The following is a 14,187-nucleotide window of genomic DNA, read 5'->3' as shown; positions in this document are numbered from 1 at the left end:
GCCACCTTTTGAAGGTCCAGCTTGGCTAGCATCTGAAGGATGCTGGAGAGCGTATCCGATGGCGCTGCCTGGGGGGCGGCTGGAGTTTTCCGGGAAGCGGGCGGTGCGGCTGAAGGTAAGGAATCGGTCGGCTTCGGTGCCACGGCCCTGGCGAAGGTCACACCTTGACGAACGGCGTTCGCTGGAGGCGCTGCTGTGTTTCGGAGCTTTCGTTGGCCTTGGTCGTGGTCGGGTGAGCTCGAGCACCCCCGATAGCTCGCTGGGTGAGCTCCGTTGCAGTTGGCACACGTTGCCGGTCGTTCCATAGGCTTTTTGCAGTCCATGGTTAGGTGACCATCTCCGCACTTGACACAGCGTGGCTTGGCCGTGCAGCGGCGCTGAGCGTGGCCGAAACGTTGGCAGCAGTGGCACTGCCCGATGGTGGTCCTTTGTCTTGGCGATTCACCTGCAACTTTAAGGAAACATACGGTTGTTACCTTAAAGATGTCCTTGGCGTTACTGTCTTTCGACAGTATCGCTAGGACGAGCGGTATCTGGGCCTTTGTTTTTGCTGACGTCATCCTCACGACGTTTTTGACTGTGAGACCCTTCTCCTTCAGGTCGTCCATAACCTCGTCTGTCGAGATGTCGACTGGAATGCCGCGTATTACCACCTTCAGCGGTTTTTTCTTCCTGCAAAAGAAAGGTATGGTATTCAGTCTTCTGTTCGTTCAATAAATTCATGATACCGTGGTAGTCCTTTTTATCAGCTGGTTGGATGCTGATGCGTGTCGTCATGTTTTTCGCCTTCGTGAAGTTGAGGCTTCTGGCTCTCATTTCGTTGCACAGGCTGGTCCACTTTCCTGTGTCCGACAGGTCCATTTCCGAAGGCAATGGCTTGTAGTAGTTCTTGGTCTCGGTCGGTGGCGGGGTCTTCACCCTCAGGTCGGTAACCCTGTGGCGCTTGGATGGTAGACGAAACTCGGTTTCCTCCGTCCCACCGGAAGGGGTTCGCGAGCTGCAAGCAGCCGCTTCGTCCATCGCTTTTCTGCTTCCTCCTGTGATGTCGTCCGTTGCTCCTTCTCGATTTTGTAGAATTAGTCTTGAAAACGACTGGAAAGCTATCAAACTGGTAGCTGCGCTCCCTGATGTTCTTCTCGCTGTGGTTTCTGCTTGATGCGTCCGCTCAGGTCGAAGATCAGTCGAAGAGTTGGCGACCTTCTGAGCGACAGTAGTCACTTTCTGAAGGTCGAACCTGGCTAGCATCTGAATGATACTAGTAAGTGTGTCGGTCTGGGCGGCTGGGGCGGGACCCGGTGCTGCCTGAGAAGCGGTCGGTGTGGAAGGCGTTGACCTTGGCGCTGTTGCCCTGGCGAACGACACTCCTTGGCGAACTGCGCTGGCTGTTGAGTTGGAAGCTGTCCGGGAGTCCGGCGTGGTCCTCGCTCTGGGTCGGGGAAGCTCGGAAAATTGCGGGCAACCGCGGTAGCTCGCCGGGTGTTCTCCTCCACAGTTCGCACACTTGGCCGGCTGGTTCCTCGGCTTCTCGCAGGTCGAGGTGTGATGTTTCTGTCTGCACTTTACACAGCGGGCGGTTGCCGTGCAGTTTCTCTGAGCATGCCCGAAGCGTTGACATCGGTGACACTGGCCGATGGTGGTCCTTTGTCGTGGCGTCTCTACTGAAATCGTAAGAAAACAAACTGTTGTTAGATTAAGGATTTCTTTACTTTTATCGTCTTTAGGTAGGATGACCAAGACGAGCGGTATAGGTGTCTTCGTCTTAGCGCTAGTCATCCTGACGACGTTTTCAACGTTGAAGCCCTGCGCCTTCAAGTCTTCTGAGACATCCGCAGTCTGGATGTCTGTCGGGATACCGCGAAGTACCACCTTCAGCGGCTTGTCCTCTTGGAGCAAGTACGCTCTTGTAGCCCATTGCGGTTTCGGGATGGACGCTTATCCCGTCTGCTATATTCCTGGCCTTCAGGAATTTTATGTTGTTTCTCGCCAACAAGCCTGCTACTGTTGTCCATCGGTGCTTCTCCCGAATGACGACTGGTGGTACACGCTGTCGCTTTGGCAACGACGATCGATTTTGCGTCGCTAACAGTATCACTGGACATTTTGACGTCGACTGGCAATCCTTCGAAGGTGTTGCTCGTCGGTGTCGGTGGCGGTGTCTTCACCCTGACACTTGTCACACGTAGTTTCTTGGTAGGATGCTGGAAGCTTCCTACCTCGGTTGGAGTACGCGAGCTGCAAGCAGCCGCTTCCTCCATCTCCGTCGGTCGCTTAGGGCTGTCCTCCGTCGCTGAAATGATTTTGGTAAGAATTAATCTTAAGAAAAATTGTGTTTTTCTATCGGCTGTGGATAGGGAGTTCTCTGCCGTTGTTCTTCTCTCTGCTCTGGACACGTTCGCTCAGGTCGAAGATCAGTCGAAGAGTACCGCTGGTACTGAGGAAAGCATTGGTTATTTATACAAGCAAGATTTGGAAAAAAAGAGGGGTTGGGAGTTGGATAGATAGAGAAGGGTGAAGGTAACGATAAAAACGAAGTTGTCTAAAAAGTTAATTTCGCGGTGGAAAACTGAAAAACAGTTGACGAAAACAGATAAATCATGCATAAAAAAACTACAGTTAGAAACAAGAACGGTGATTGTAGGATGAAAAATAGTAAAATAGAAAATAGAACACTCAAAAAAGGATGAAAAACAGTGACAAATAGATAAAAAATAGTAATTAGGCTTGTTGTGGACAGGGACCGAGAAAGACCGGTAATGCAGCAATTCCGAGAATAAAATTTGAGAAGGATGTTGACTGCTTACAACATCTCAAACTTTCCTTATTATTTGATGGAAGGTGGTGGTAGCTCGTATCTTTGCTTCTTCTGTTCCGTTTATTTAGACCCGTTATTATAGGATGCTGTTAGTAGTAAAATGGTTGTGATTATCCTTTTTCGATTTTTGGTGTTTAATTTGCTGTGGTGTTTTCTAATTGCATATAGAATCTCGCTTCGTTGATGTACCTAGGCTACTCGTTTTTTTATATGGGTTAACCTTCATTTTTATGTGTTCAGAGTTGAAATTGAAGCAGTTTCTGTGTGGTCTTTTGTTTTGGAAGCATATGCATTTTGTTTTACATTCATTTAATTTTATTTTCCATTTTTTTGCGTACTTTGAGATTTTTAGGAAATTGTTTTCCATCTTGTGTTTTGTGCTTTCGTAGTTTTCCTTACAGTTAGAAGTGCTGTATCACTTGCAAACTGGAATATGTGAGACATTTTCTCTTTCGCATTTTGGGATGTCGTTGAGGCATATATTGAAAAGTGTTGAGGACAGGAGCGATCCTTTAGTCAATTTTTTTGCTTGCTTTAGTATTGATTTTTCGCTTTTTATTTTAACCCTGAATGAACGATTTGCAAGTCATGCTTTGATGATTTTTTGAATCCTTGTTGGGTATTTGGGTATGTACATTTTTATGTTTATCATCGTCGTTGGATAGTTCTGTCTTTTTGGTCCAGTTGTTTTGGATTGTTGATTTCAACATTTCGTCCATTTCCCTTTGTTTCTTCCGTAATATAATTCTAGCGCTTTCCCTCCTACATTTCTAGTATCTCTTCTTTAGACCGTTTATGTTCCAGTGATTTTTTCGCTAATGTATCGCAATTGTATCCAATTAATTTAAGTGTTTTTCAAAAAGAACACAATTTATTTTAACATATATATAGAGTGTAAAAACGTGCACACTAGGTCTAGTCTGATGCTAGAGTGTTAGTTACAGGAAAAATAAATAATACATTTGTTACAATATGTGTTATTCAGCATGAGAACTAAAGCTAAGAATTGCAAGAATTAAACAAGTGTCTTATTACATTGAATATGGAACATAACGTGAAGATGTATCTTATTACAGATATAACAACTCCCGTTTAAAATGAAAAATTATTTTCCAAACGACAGCAACAGGTTGATTTGCAGATAAAATTTGGGCAGCAGCAGTACAGGATGAATAAAATTACTTTCGAGGTCGTAGCGCAGCGTGAATAAAAATGATCTGGGCCAGTAGCAAAATAAAAGGGCGGCAAAGTCTTTTGAACGTATATTTACAGAACTGGTCGCATGGACGGTCTAGCACCAAGTAAAACTTACATCTAAAAAATTATACTCCAAGTTAACCCCCTGCGCGTCTCTGTCCCTCCGGTATGAGACGACCAAAAAGAACCGGATGAATGTAATAAAAATTGGAAAGTTATCTCTGCTAAAACGCATTTTGCTAGAAAACTATTTATTACCCTTCGGCCGCTTCGCTACCCTTGGAAGTGCAAGTAGTCGAAGGCTTTCGAAGTTTTGTGATAAATTCGGCGGGAGAAAGACGCAGAAGATTAAATATTCTATTTACAATTTCAACGAACTACAAATTCCTTAAATATAATTTGGCTCGAGGGTAAGTAGCGCGACCGCTACATTACTATTGTTGTTAGCAGGAGGCCAGCAACTGTAAACCAGTAATTCTCGTATATTTGGGAGAAGTTTCTTTCAATTTTATTTCGAAAATCGTTTAATTTCGCGGCAGCAATGTTAATGTTTTCTTGTTATAATTAATTTAGCTTAAGAGATTGAAGTTTTGATAATTCAAGTTTCTCGCGTTTTTCATCACAACGGTCCACAGGAATTTCGGTTCATTGTAAAGTTAAATTTAAAGTCTGTTTCTTAATTTTTTTGATTTTCGTAGCAATACAAAGACCGTCAGAGAAATAACGCGTATACTCATTGCTGTGTTGAAGATCTTGAGGCTCCATGTTTTTTAGAATTCAGATATCTTCTACTTGAAGTAGGTCATGGATAGATGCGAAGGAACCGGTGTTTGGCGTCTGATAGCGCCAGATAAGAAATTGATGATATTAAAATGTGAAAAAAGAATTGACGACGATATGATGTTGGGTAGGGAAACAAAAAACAAACTTTTGCGGTTTGACAAGCGGTACGTTCAATGAAACTAATAGGCCTTGGTTTTTTAATGAAGTTTTGGTTTGAGAACTAAGTGGTATTTAAAAATATTGGTATCATTAATGGTAAATGGTAAGATGGCGTCACAGTTTTCAATTTTATTCAGTTCAACTTTTAACTGGTCATGATCAAGAAGGGATGGATGTAATATTCCTACTTTTGCATAGGAAAGAGATTTCAAAATATTAGATACTTCTTTTCGAACTAGATTTGTAATCTCAATGAGCGAGGTAATCACATTAATCATATGAAGTACTATTCTATTTTCATAAATCTCATTTGTATTACTTTTTAATAGTTTATCTTTTGTTAGCAATTTGTCTTGAAATGTTTTCTTATTAGTTTTAACTTTGTTAATTGTATAATTAAAGTTGGATAAAACTATTTGTGTAAAATGGCTTTGTTCTCTTAATATTTTAAGCGTTTCCTGGTTTGAATTCTGTAACTAAGATATTAATTTATTATACTTGATAACATCGTTGTCGTCCAGTGTACCAAACAACGTGCGTTCTCTTCCACAAATGTTGAACTAACTTCTTTAGATACGTTTAGCAGCCCATTAGATTTCAATTCCTTGTATATCTTTTTCTAATTTCGTTATTGTTATTCTAAGAGTAGTTGCATGATTCAAAGAAAAACATTTTCCTTATTTTATATTCAAAGTTTTGAATTTGGAAATAATACTGTTTTATTGTATGAAAGTTAGAGAATAATGGAATTATATTTTTATAAATGAGAATAGCATAAGGGGTCTCGGATATTAATGATTGTCCTTTTGGGTGAAAATATACTCCGATATTTGGAAGTTCTTTTGTTTCGATATCTAGGCTTGCGTATCTGTAAAAGAGATACATTTGTATGGTTTGATTTGTTCATTATTGACTATTGTGGTATCGTTGTTTTTTGTTTTCTTGTTTATTTTGATGTTATTATCATTAATGATTTGTATTATTTGGAACGGACTCAGCTATTTACATTCACTTTGTTTGTTTCAAAGTAAATTTTTTAATAAATACGTTTCTCATACTCTATTAGATATTAAAATCGTATTTCTTTCTATTTTTATTGAAAACTTTTTCATTGTATTTATGAGATTGAATAGATTTTTCAAATGTTAATTTGCGATCTTCCAAATTAAATCTATATTGTTTTTTAATTCCATAGGCAGTATTCGAACATCCTCTCCTTTTAATAAATATCTTGGTGCAAGTCCTGTCGATGTATGCTTGACTTCGTTATATATTTTGGTGCACTCCTGAGCGATCGTCGTCCATGCCGGTTTTTTTTCTCCATGTGTATTGATCTTGCATCTAATTTTATTAGTCTTTCGTTGAGTCTGTTAGAAAAAGCTGAATTCACAGCTGTAAAGACTATTGCTATATTTTTTATACCAATTTCGTTCAAGTCTGGAGTGTTTTTTAACAATTTAATAAAATATGATGCACTTTGGGTTTTAGACGTTAAAATATATGCATATCTGGTAAAATGGTCGACCAATAGATGGATGTATTTTTTCATTGATCTTCTCCCTCCAAAACCACCTATAGTGTCTATGGAGACTATCTCAAACGGGCTGGTAGCTGGACCTAATTGAGACATCATACCAAAATTTCCCTTCCTTCTCAACTTGTTTTTTATGCAAGTATCACAATTCTTGCATATTTCTTGTATGTTTTTTGATAAAATTTTCGCTGTATAAAGTTTACTCATTTTATTCTGCGTATGTCATTTCTTTTATAAAATTGATACTACATTCTTCTGATAATATTATTTTCTTGTTTTTCCTAATTTTTTTATAATATATTCCGTTTTCAACAAGAAGTTCATCCTTTTTGGTTTTAATTTCTTCATTTTTCTTTTGATCTTTTTTTTATTTCTTCTATGCTAATGAAATTCACAACCTTTAATACATCCTCTGTATTTTCATTTGGATCTAACACAAGATTCCTGCAGTCTGCTTCAAGATTGGTTTTTCCAAGAGAATATTTTATTGAAAAATCGTATTGCGATAAATACAAAGTCATTTCTCCCAATTCTCCATCTGTACGCGCTGTTAAATTAAGATTTTCCAACGATTGATGGTCCGTGTATACTATAAACTTTTTACTTATTAACTAAAATTGCCAGTATTTCACAGCTTCCTTAATTACCAAACATTCCAGGTAAATAGCTTTTTTCTTCTTCTGCGCTTCATTGAGTTTTTTTGAGAAGTAAGTAACTAGCTTTTCTTTACCACACACTTGTGGTTGTTTGAGAAGGGCTTCGACCCCTCTAATACTTGCGTCAATATATATGTGAATAGGTAGATCAGGATCAAATATTTCTCTGATCGGTTTAGTACACAACAGTTTTTTTATCTTTTCAAGCGATTCCTGACATTCCTTGTTCTCATCAAATTCTTGTCCTTTTCGTAGCAAGTTATGTAACGGATCGAGTGTAACTACCGCATTCGGTATATATTCGTGATAGAAGTTAATTTTTCCTAATAACTGCCTCACAAGTTTTTATGTTTTAGGAGTTGGAAAATTTTTAATAGATATCAAATTATCTTTCAAAGGCTGCACTGTGTTGTTTTCAATTATGTGACCTAGGTATTTTACTGATGGTGATGCGAATTTACACTTTGTAAATTTTAGTTTAAAGCCTGCTTTTCTTATAGCAGTGATAAGCAGAGTTAAATGATTTATATGTTGTTCAAACGATTTAGAAAATACCAAAATATCGTCAATGTAATTTACAGCAAAATTCGTTAGATTGTTCTTCCTAATTATGCTACTCAATATTCGTTGAAATATTGCTGTTGCTGTTTAAAGATCAAATGGTAGGCATTTCCATTGGAAGTGTCCTTCCTGAGTAACGAATGCCGTTTTAGGCCTGTCTGTGATTCTCATAGACATTGACCAGAAAGCCGAATTGATATCCAGAGTTGAGATGAACTTGCAATTTCTTGTTTTTGCCATCAAATCTTCTATTCATGGAAATGGCTGTGACTGTGGTATTATAAGTTTATTCAGATCTCTAAAATCTGTGCACAATCTGGATTTTTTGTCTTCGTCCCTTTTGTAGGCAAGCGTTACTGGTGCAGCAAATGGGCTGTAGGACTCCTCTATTGATTTATTTTCTAATAATTTAGATATTTGTGTCTTGATTTCGTTTTTATCATCTATCGAGCACCTGTACTGCCTTTTTCTACAAAATTTATCCGAAGATAGTTCAATATGCGCTTCATAATTAGTCACAGTCCCAATATCGTATTTGTCTTTTGCAAAAATAGATTTTTGTGACAGTATTAATTCCTTTATTAATGTTTTCGTTTTTCATTCTAATGATCAATTTCCACATTAAAATTATCTACTTTTATATGCTCATTGAAATTAACTAAAAATTTATTTGAAGGGTATATCATTTTATTCTTTAGATCACTTTGATCTTTTATAGAATCTTGTTTTTCTTCTATATTATTATTGTTGTTATCTTTCATTTTTGAGTCATTTTTATTTTCTTTGTTTACTTCAGGAATCTTTTGTGTAATAGTAAGATTTTCATCCTGTCTTAAGCAAAACATTTTTATACAATCTAATCTAATTAGAAAGTCATCATCAAAAGATTTACTATCCATAACAAAAATATTCATAAATTTTTCTAAATTAAAAATTTTTATTTTTACTTTTATCATTCTAATAGCTTTTCCTACACTTTTGACTGTTTTTATTCCAGGCTTGAAGTTTGACTTATTCTTGAATTTCACTAATTTTTCATTCATTAAGATTATATTTGAGCCTGGATCATAAATGCCCATGATATCCAATTTATCCTCCAATATTTTAGATTAACCTTGATCAATTGGATTTTCCTGTGAAAAGTCACACTCCAATATGTCATTGTTTATTATCCTGATATTCTTTAGTTTTGAACCAGCATTTTTCTTCTGAATGAAAACGTATTCCTTTTTTTAATTTTTCACAAATACCACATTTCTTCTTAGTTGAGTCTGCTTTTTTTTCAGAATTCTTTTTTTTTCATAATTAAATGCTCCAATTTTTCAAGTTCATTAAAGAGATCTTGAGTCTCTTGTTTTTCGTCTCTGTTGGTCTTATGTATTATGAAATCTGGCAATCCTACTGCAATGATATCAACTAATGTTCCCTGGTCTATAGTACTCCTCAATTCCAGCATGAGTCTTTCTTTTTTTATAGCATAATCTAAGAGAGATCCTATTTTGTATTTAAAATTTAAGGCATTCTTACTAGCAGACCAACCTTTGTTTGTAAATGTTTCACAGAAGCTTGTCTTCCAAGTATTCTATTCTGAGTTTGAAATCAATTTTATCAGTATGAATTCATACTAATCCACACAAGATTTATCCAGAAATAATTTTAAGACTTCAATTTTATATTGGTCTTCTGTGATATTAAAACTATTGCATTCTTTCTCAAAATTATTACACCAGTGTAAAGCATTTGACTGTTTTTCCAACTTTGTGAGAACAAATTTCTCAGCTAATTTTTTTTTATGCTATGGTCTTGTTTTATCTTATTTTCTTGCACAATTGTTCTAAAAAATTTATTAATGATAAATCTTCTCTAACTGTTTCTGTGTTATTCGCTATTGTGTTAGAAACTTCTACTAAAACTTTATGCTTTGATGCATTATCTGAATCTTCAGGTATTAGAAATGTTTTATCATCCTCTGTGATGATTGAGGTTATGGCAATATAATTTGATTTACCATCTTCAGTAGGCTTTACCATGAACACAAATTTCAACTTATTCACTTCCATCCTATTATTGTTCTTGTTGCGAATATTAATAATATCGTTTTATAATGTGATCTGTGGAGTTGAATGAATTAACACTAAATAAAACAACAAGTTGCGTTTCTCTGTAAAAGTAATGATTATTTTATTTTATTTTGCCTATTTACAAATGTACAATCTTATCTTACCTGTAAAAGAAACGACATTAAGTGCTATTTATTACAGGTCTCAATAATACTTAGTTTTCAATAATTATTCCTAACCCAAAATATTTTCACAATTATTCCCTGACTTTATAAAGCATGCGATCTATCTTGCCGACGTTCATTAAGAACTCCGTAAAATTCTAACTAAAGAATAAATTCTTTACACATATACAAAAATGCATATATTTTTGCATAGTAGTTAAAAAAAAATGTTTATATGTTTTTTGTATTTGTTATTGTTTATGTAATAAATAACGATATTTATGCGTTTTACACGTAATAACGAGGTTTTTTTTGGTAGATACGAGAAACATCAAAAATGTAGAATTTGAAAAAAGTGTCATGGCTCTGTTTTAATTATTGTTAAATTTTTTTCTTATGAAGCACGCTTTTACGCGACTGTAAATTACGCTCGCGTCAGCCCACTGTTTAGCTCCAATATCGTTACTGACCATTATTAATTATTTATGCATATAAATGTTATTGAATTTATAAAATAATCGGGTAATTCGTTAACCCAATCACGCAATTGAAGTGGATGTTGACTTAAATATAAAAAAATTAATTAACTATTATGTTTATTTTTTAGCATCTTCTTTAGGATACGATTGTTTACAAAAGTATTACATTCTGAAATAGATTTACACATTAGTTTCATTATTTAATGTCTTATAGTAATGATACTAACGCGTATTTTTGATTATTATTACATCTTCGTAACGTACAATAATTTTTTTGTCAAACCTTTACTTGTTTGAATCTTGCAGATAATAATTTCTGAAAGTAGCTTTTGTCTGTACTGTACACGCACCCACACCAAAGGGCGACTAGGGCAACTAAGTGTGACTAAATAGCATTACAATCAAATTATCTTCTTGAGAGCAGTAGCCAAAATTAATGTTTTTAAAAAACTTTTGTGCCCACTCGAATAATGCTTTTGACGAATTAATGTGTCCGATAGTCTCTTATTGTACACTACCGCCTTAACCAGTGGTTCTCAACCTTTTTTTAGTCACGGCATACTTTTAATAATCTTAAAACATGGCGACACTATTACAATTATATAAATTAAAAAAGCGTGTTATACTTATAATACGATATATTTTGTAAAAATAGCAGACTATAATAATTTTAAATGGAATATAAAGTAAAATAGCATAATGATAAATTACAAACTACATTTAATGCAAAATTTGAGATTGGCGTTTTTTGACAATTTCATTCATATTTGGGCGTAAAAACGAAAATGCTACCTACTCTCATTTCATGATCTAGATTTAAAAGTCCGGATCTTTTTCATTTTTATGTTGGTCAAAGCTGAAAATCCGAACTCGCAGAAATAAGACGAAGAAAATTGTAATAACACACTTTTTTGTAATATTGTCGGATAATCGAATCTAAGATTAATCCAGAAAGAATTTATTGATTCTTCTGAATGTTCTAAAATTAAATCTGTTATTACACACCGAAATTAATTCTTCCTCTTCTTTGAAAGTTAATTCATACACATTATATTTGAGCCTGGATCATAAATGCCCATGATATCCAATTTATCCTCCAATATTTTAGATTAACCTTGATCAATTGGATTTTCCTGTGAAAAGTCACACTCCAATATGTCATTGTTTATTATCCTGATATTCTTTAGTTTTGAACCAGCATTTTTCTTCTGAATGAAAACGTATTCCTTTTTTTAATTTTTCACAAATACCACATTTCTTCTTAGTTGAGTCTGCTTTTTTTTCAGAATTCTTTTTTTTTCATAATTAAATGCTCCAATTTTTCAAGTTCATTAAAGAGATCTTGAGTCTCTTGTTTTTCGTCTCTGTTGGTCTTATGTATTATGAAATCTGGCAATCCTACTGCAATGATATCAACTAATGTTCCCTGGTCTATAGTACTCCTCAATTCCAGCATGAGTCTTTCTTTTTTTATAGCATAATCTAAGAGAGATCCTATTTTGTATTTAAAATTTAAGGCATTCTTACTAGCAGACCAACCTTTGTTTGTAAATGTTTCACAGAAGCTTGTCTTCCAAGTATTCTATTCTGAGTTTGAAATCAATTTTATCAGTATGAATTCATACTAATCCACACAAGATTTATCCAGAAATAATTTTAAGACTTCAATTTTATATTGGTCTTCTGTGATATTAAAACTATTGCATTCTTTCTCAAAATTATTACACCAGTGTAAAGCATTTGACTGTTTTTCCAACTTTGTGAGAACAAATTTCTCAGCTAATTTTTTTTTATGCTATGGTCTTGTTTTATCTTATTTTCTTGCACAATTGTTCTAAAAAATTTATTAATGATAAATCTTCTCTAACTGTTTCTGTGTTATTCGCTATTGTGTTAGAAACTTCTACTAAAACTTTATGCTTTGATGCATTATCTGAATCTTCAGGTATTAGAAATGTTTTATCATCCTCTGTGATGATTGAGGTTATGGCAATATAATTTGATTTACCATCTTCAGTAGGCTTTACCATGAACACAAATTTCAACTTATTCACTTCCATCCTATTATTGTTCTTGTTGCGAATATTAATAATATCGTTTTATAATGTGATCTGTGGAGTTGAATGAATTAACACTAAATAAAACAACAAGTTGCGTTTCTCTGTAAAAGTAATGATTATTTTATTTTATTTTGCCTATTTACAAATGTACAATCTTATCTTACCTGTAAAAGAAACGACATTAAGTGCTATTTATTACAGGTCTCAATAATACTTAGTTTTCAATAATTATTCCTAACCCAAAATATTTTCACAATTATTCCCTGACTTTATAAAGCATGCGATCTATCTTGCCGACGTTCATTAAGAACTCCGTAAAATTCTAACTAAAGAATAAATTCTTTACACATATACAAAAATGCATATATTTTTGCATAGTAGTTAAAAAAAAATGTTTATATGTTTTTTGTATTTGTTATTGTTTATGTAATAAATAACGATATTTATGCGTTTTACACGTAATAACGAGGTTTTTTTTGGTAGATACGAGAAACATCAAAAATGTAGAATTTGAAAAAAGTGTCATGGCTCTGTTTTAATTATTGTTAAATTTTTTTCTTATGAAGCACGCTTTTACGCGACTGTAAATTACGCTCGCGTCAGCCCACTGTTTAGCTCCAATATCGTTACTGACCATTATTAATTATTTATGCATATAAATGTTATTGAATTTATAAAATAATCGGGTAATTCGTTAACCCAATCACGCAATTGAAGTGGATGTTGACTTAAATATAAAAAAATTAATTAACTATTATGTTTATTTTTTAGCATCTTCTTTAGGATACGATTGTTTACAAAAGTATTACATTCTGAAATAGATTTACACATTAGTTTCATTATTTAATGTCTTATAGTAATGATACTAACGCGTATTTTTGATTATTATTACATCTTCGTAACGTACAATAATTTTTTTGTCAAACCTTTACTTGCTTGAATCTTGCAGATAATAATTTCTGAAAGTAGCTTTTGTCTGTACTGTACACGCACCCACACCAAAGGGCGACTAGGGCAACTAAGTGTGACTAAATAGCATTACAATCAAAGTGTATTCGTATTTAGAGGAAAATTATGTTCGGGTACGTACGTGCGTCCTATTTGCGTTGTTATGATCGTAAAAATGGACGTGCGGACGCAATTATCCGAATTCTTTCAAAAACGAACGCACCCCTGCTGTGTATCGGCCATTGGGACAGGATGAAATGAGGGGGTACATCTGTTTATCACTTCTAGACGTAGGTTACACCACTATACATTTCGGATTTTTTCTCGATGCATAGTCAGGCAGCAAAATGCATTCTCCAAAAGTTTCCTCCGCTATTTTACTGTAATATTTGGCGGTACACTTTAAGAATCTTGCGGGATAGTAAAGTGTCGCGGCACAGTGACTGAGAATAACTGGCTTAAACCATCGCATACGGCTTTTCCGTGCGACACACTGGCGAAATTTACTAGAAAGTTGACCAAAATATTTTAATGATAAATATGTGTCTAATAAGTATAATTTAGTTGAAAGCAAACCTTCTGGGACTAAAATGATTGAATGATAATTACATAAAATCATTAATACATGCTCCAGTGCCTATACTATAATTAAAACATTTCGTTATTATCTTACCAATTTAATATTTGTTATATTTTATTTATCTACTTGCGATTTTAAATAGTTATAAATTTATTTATCGAAAAACATAACGTAAGATAAGAAGTTTTGTGAAA

General features: G+C 34.6%; 1 protein-coding gene across 1 annotated transcript; it reads right to left on the bottom strand.

The window, feature by feature from the left end:
* Positions 1-325: 325 nt before the first annotated feature.
* On the bottom strand, positions 326-2,255 carry LOC108742256. Its single transcript, XM_025976958.1, has 4 exons — positions 2,000-2,255; positions 651-1,931; positions 477-616; positions 326-445 (listed from the first exon to the last, which is right to left on the bottom strand). The coding sequence occupies exons 1-4, from the start codon at positions 2,253-2,255 to the stop codon at positions 326-328; spliced, it is 1,797 nt and encodes a 598-aa protein (XP_025832743.1).
* Between the last annotated feature and the right edge of the window lie 11,932 nt (positions 2,256-14,187).

Source organism: Agrilus planipennis, unplaced genomic scaffold (genome assembly GCF_000699045.2).
Source record: "Agrilus planipennis isolate EAB-ADULT unplaced genomic scaffold, Apla_2.0 scaffold330, whole genome shotgun sequence".
Classification (NCBI taxonomy): domain Eukaryota; kingdom Metazoa; phylum Arthropoda; class Insecta; order Coleoptera; family Buprestidae; genus Agrilus; species Agrilus planipennis.
The sequence above is the reverse complement of the archived record's forward strand: the minus strand, read 5'-3'. Positions and strand labels throughout refer to the sequence as shown.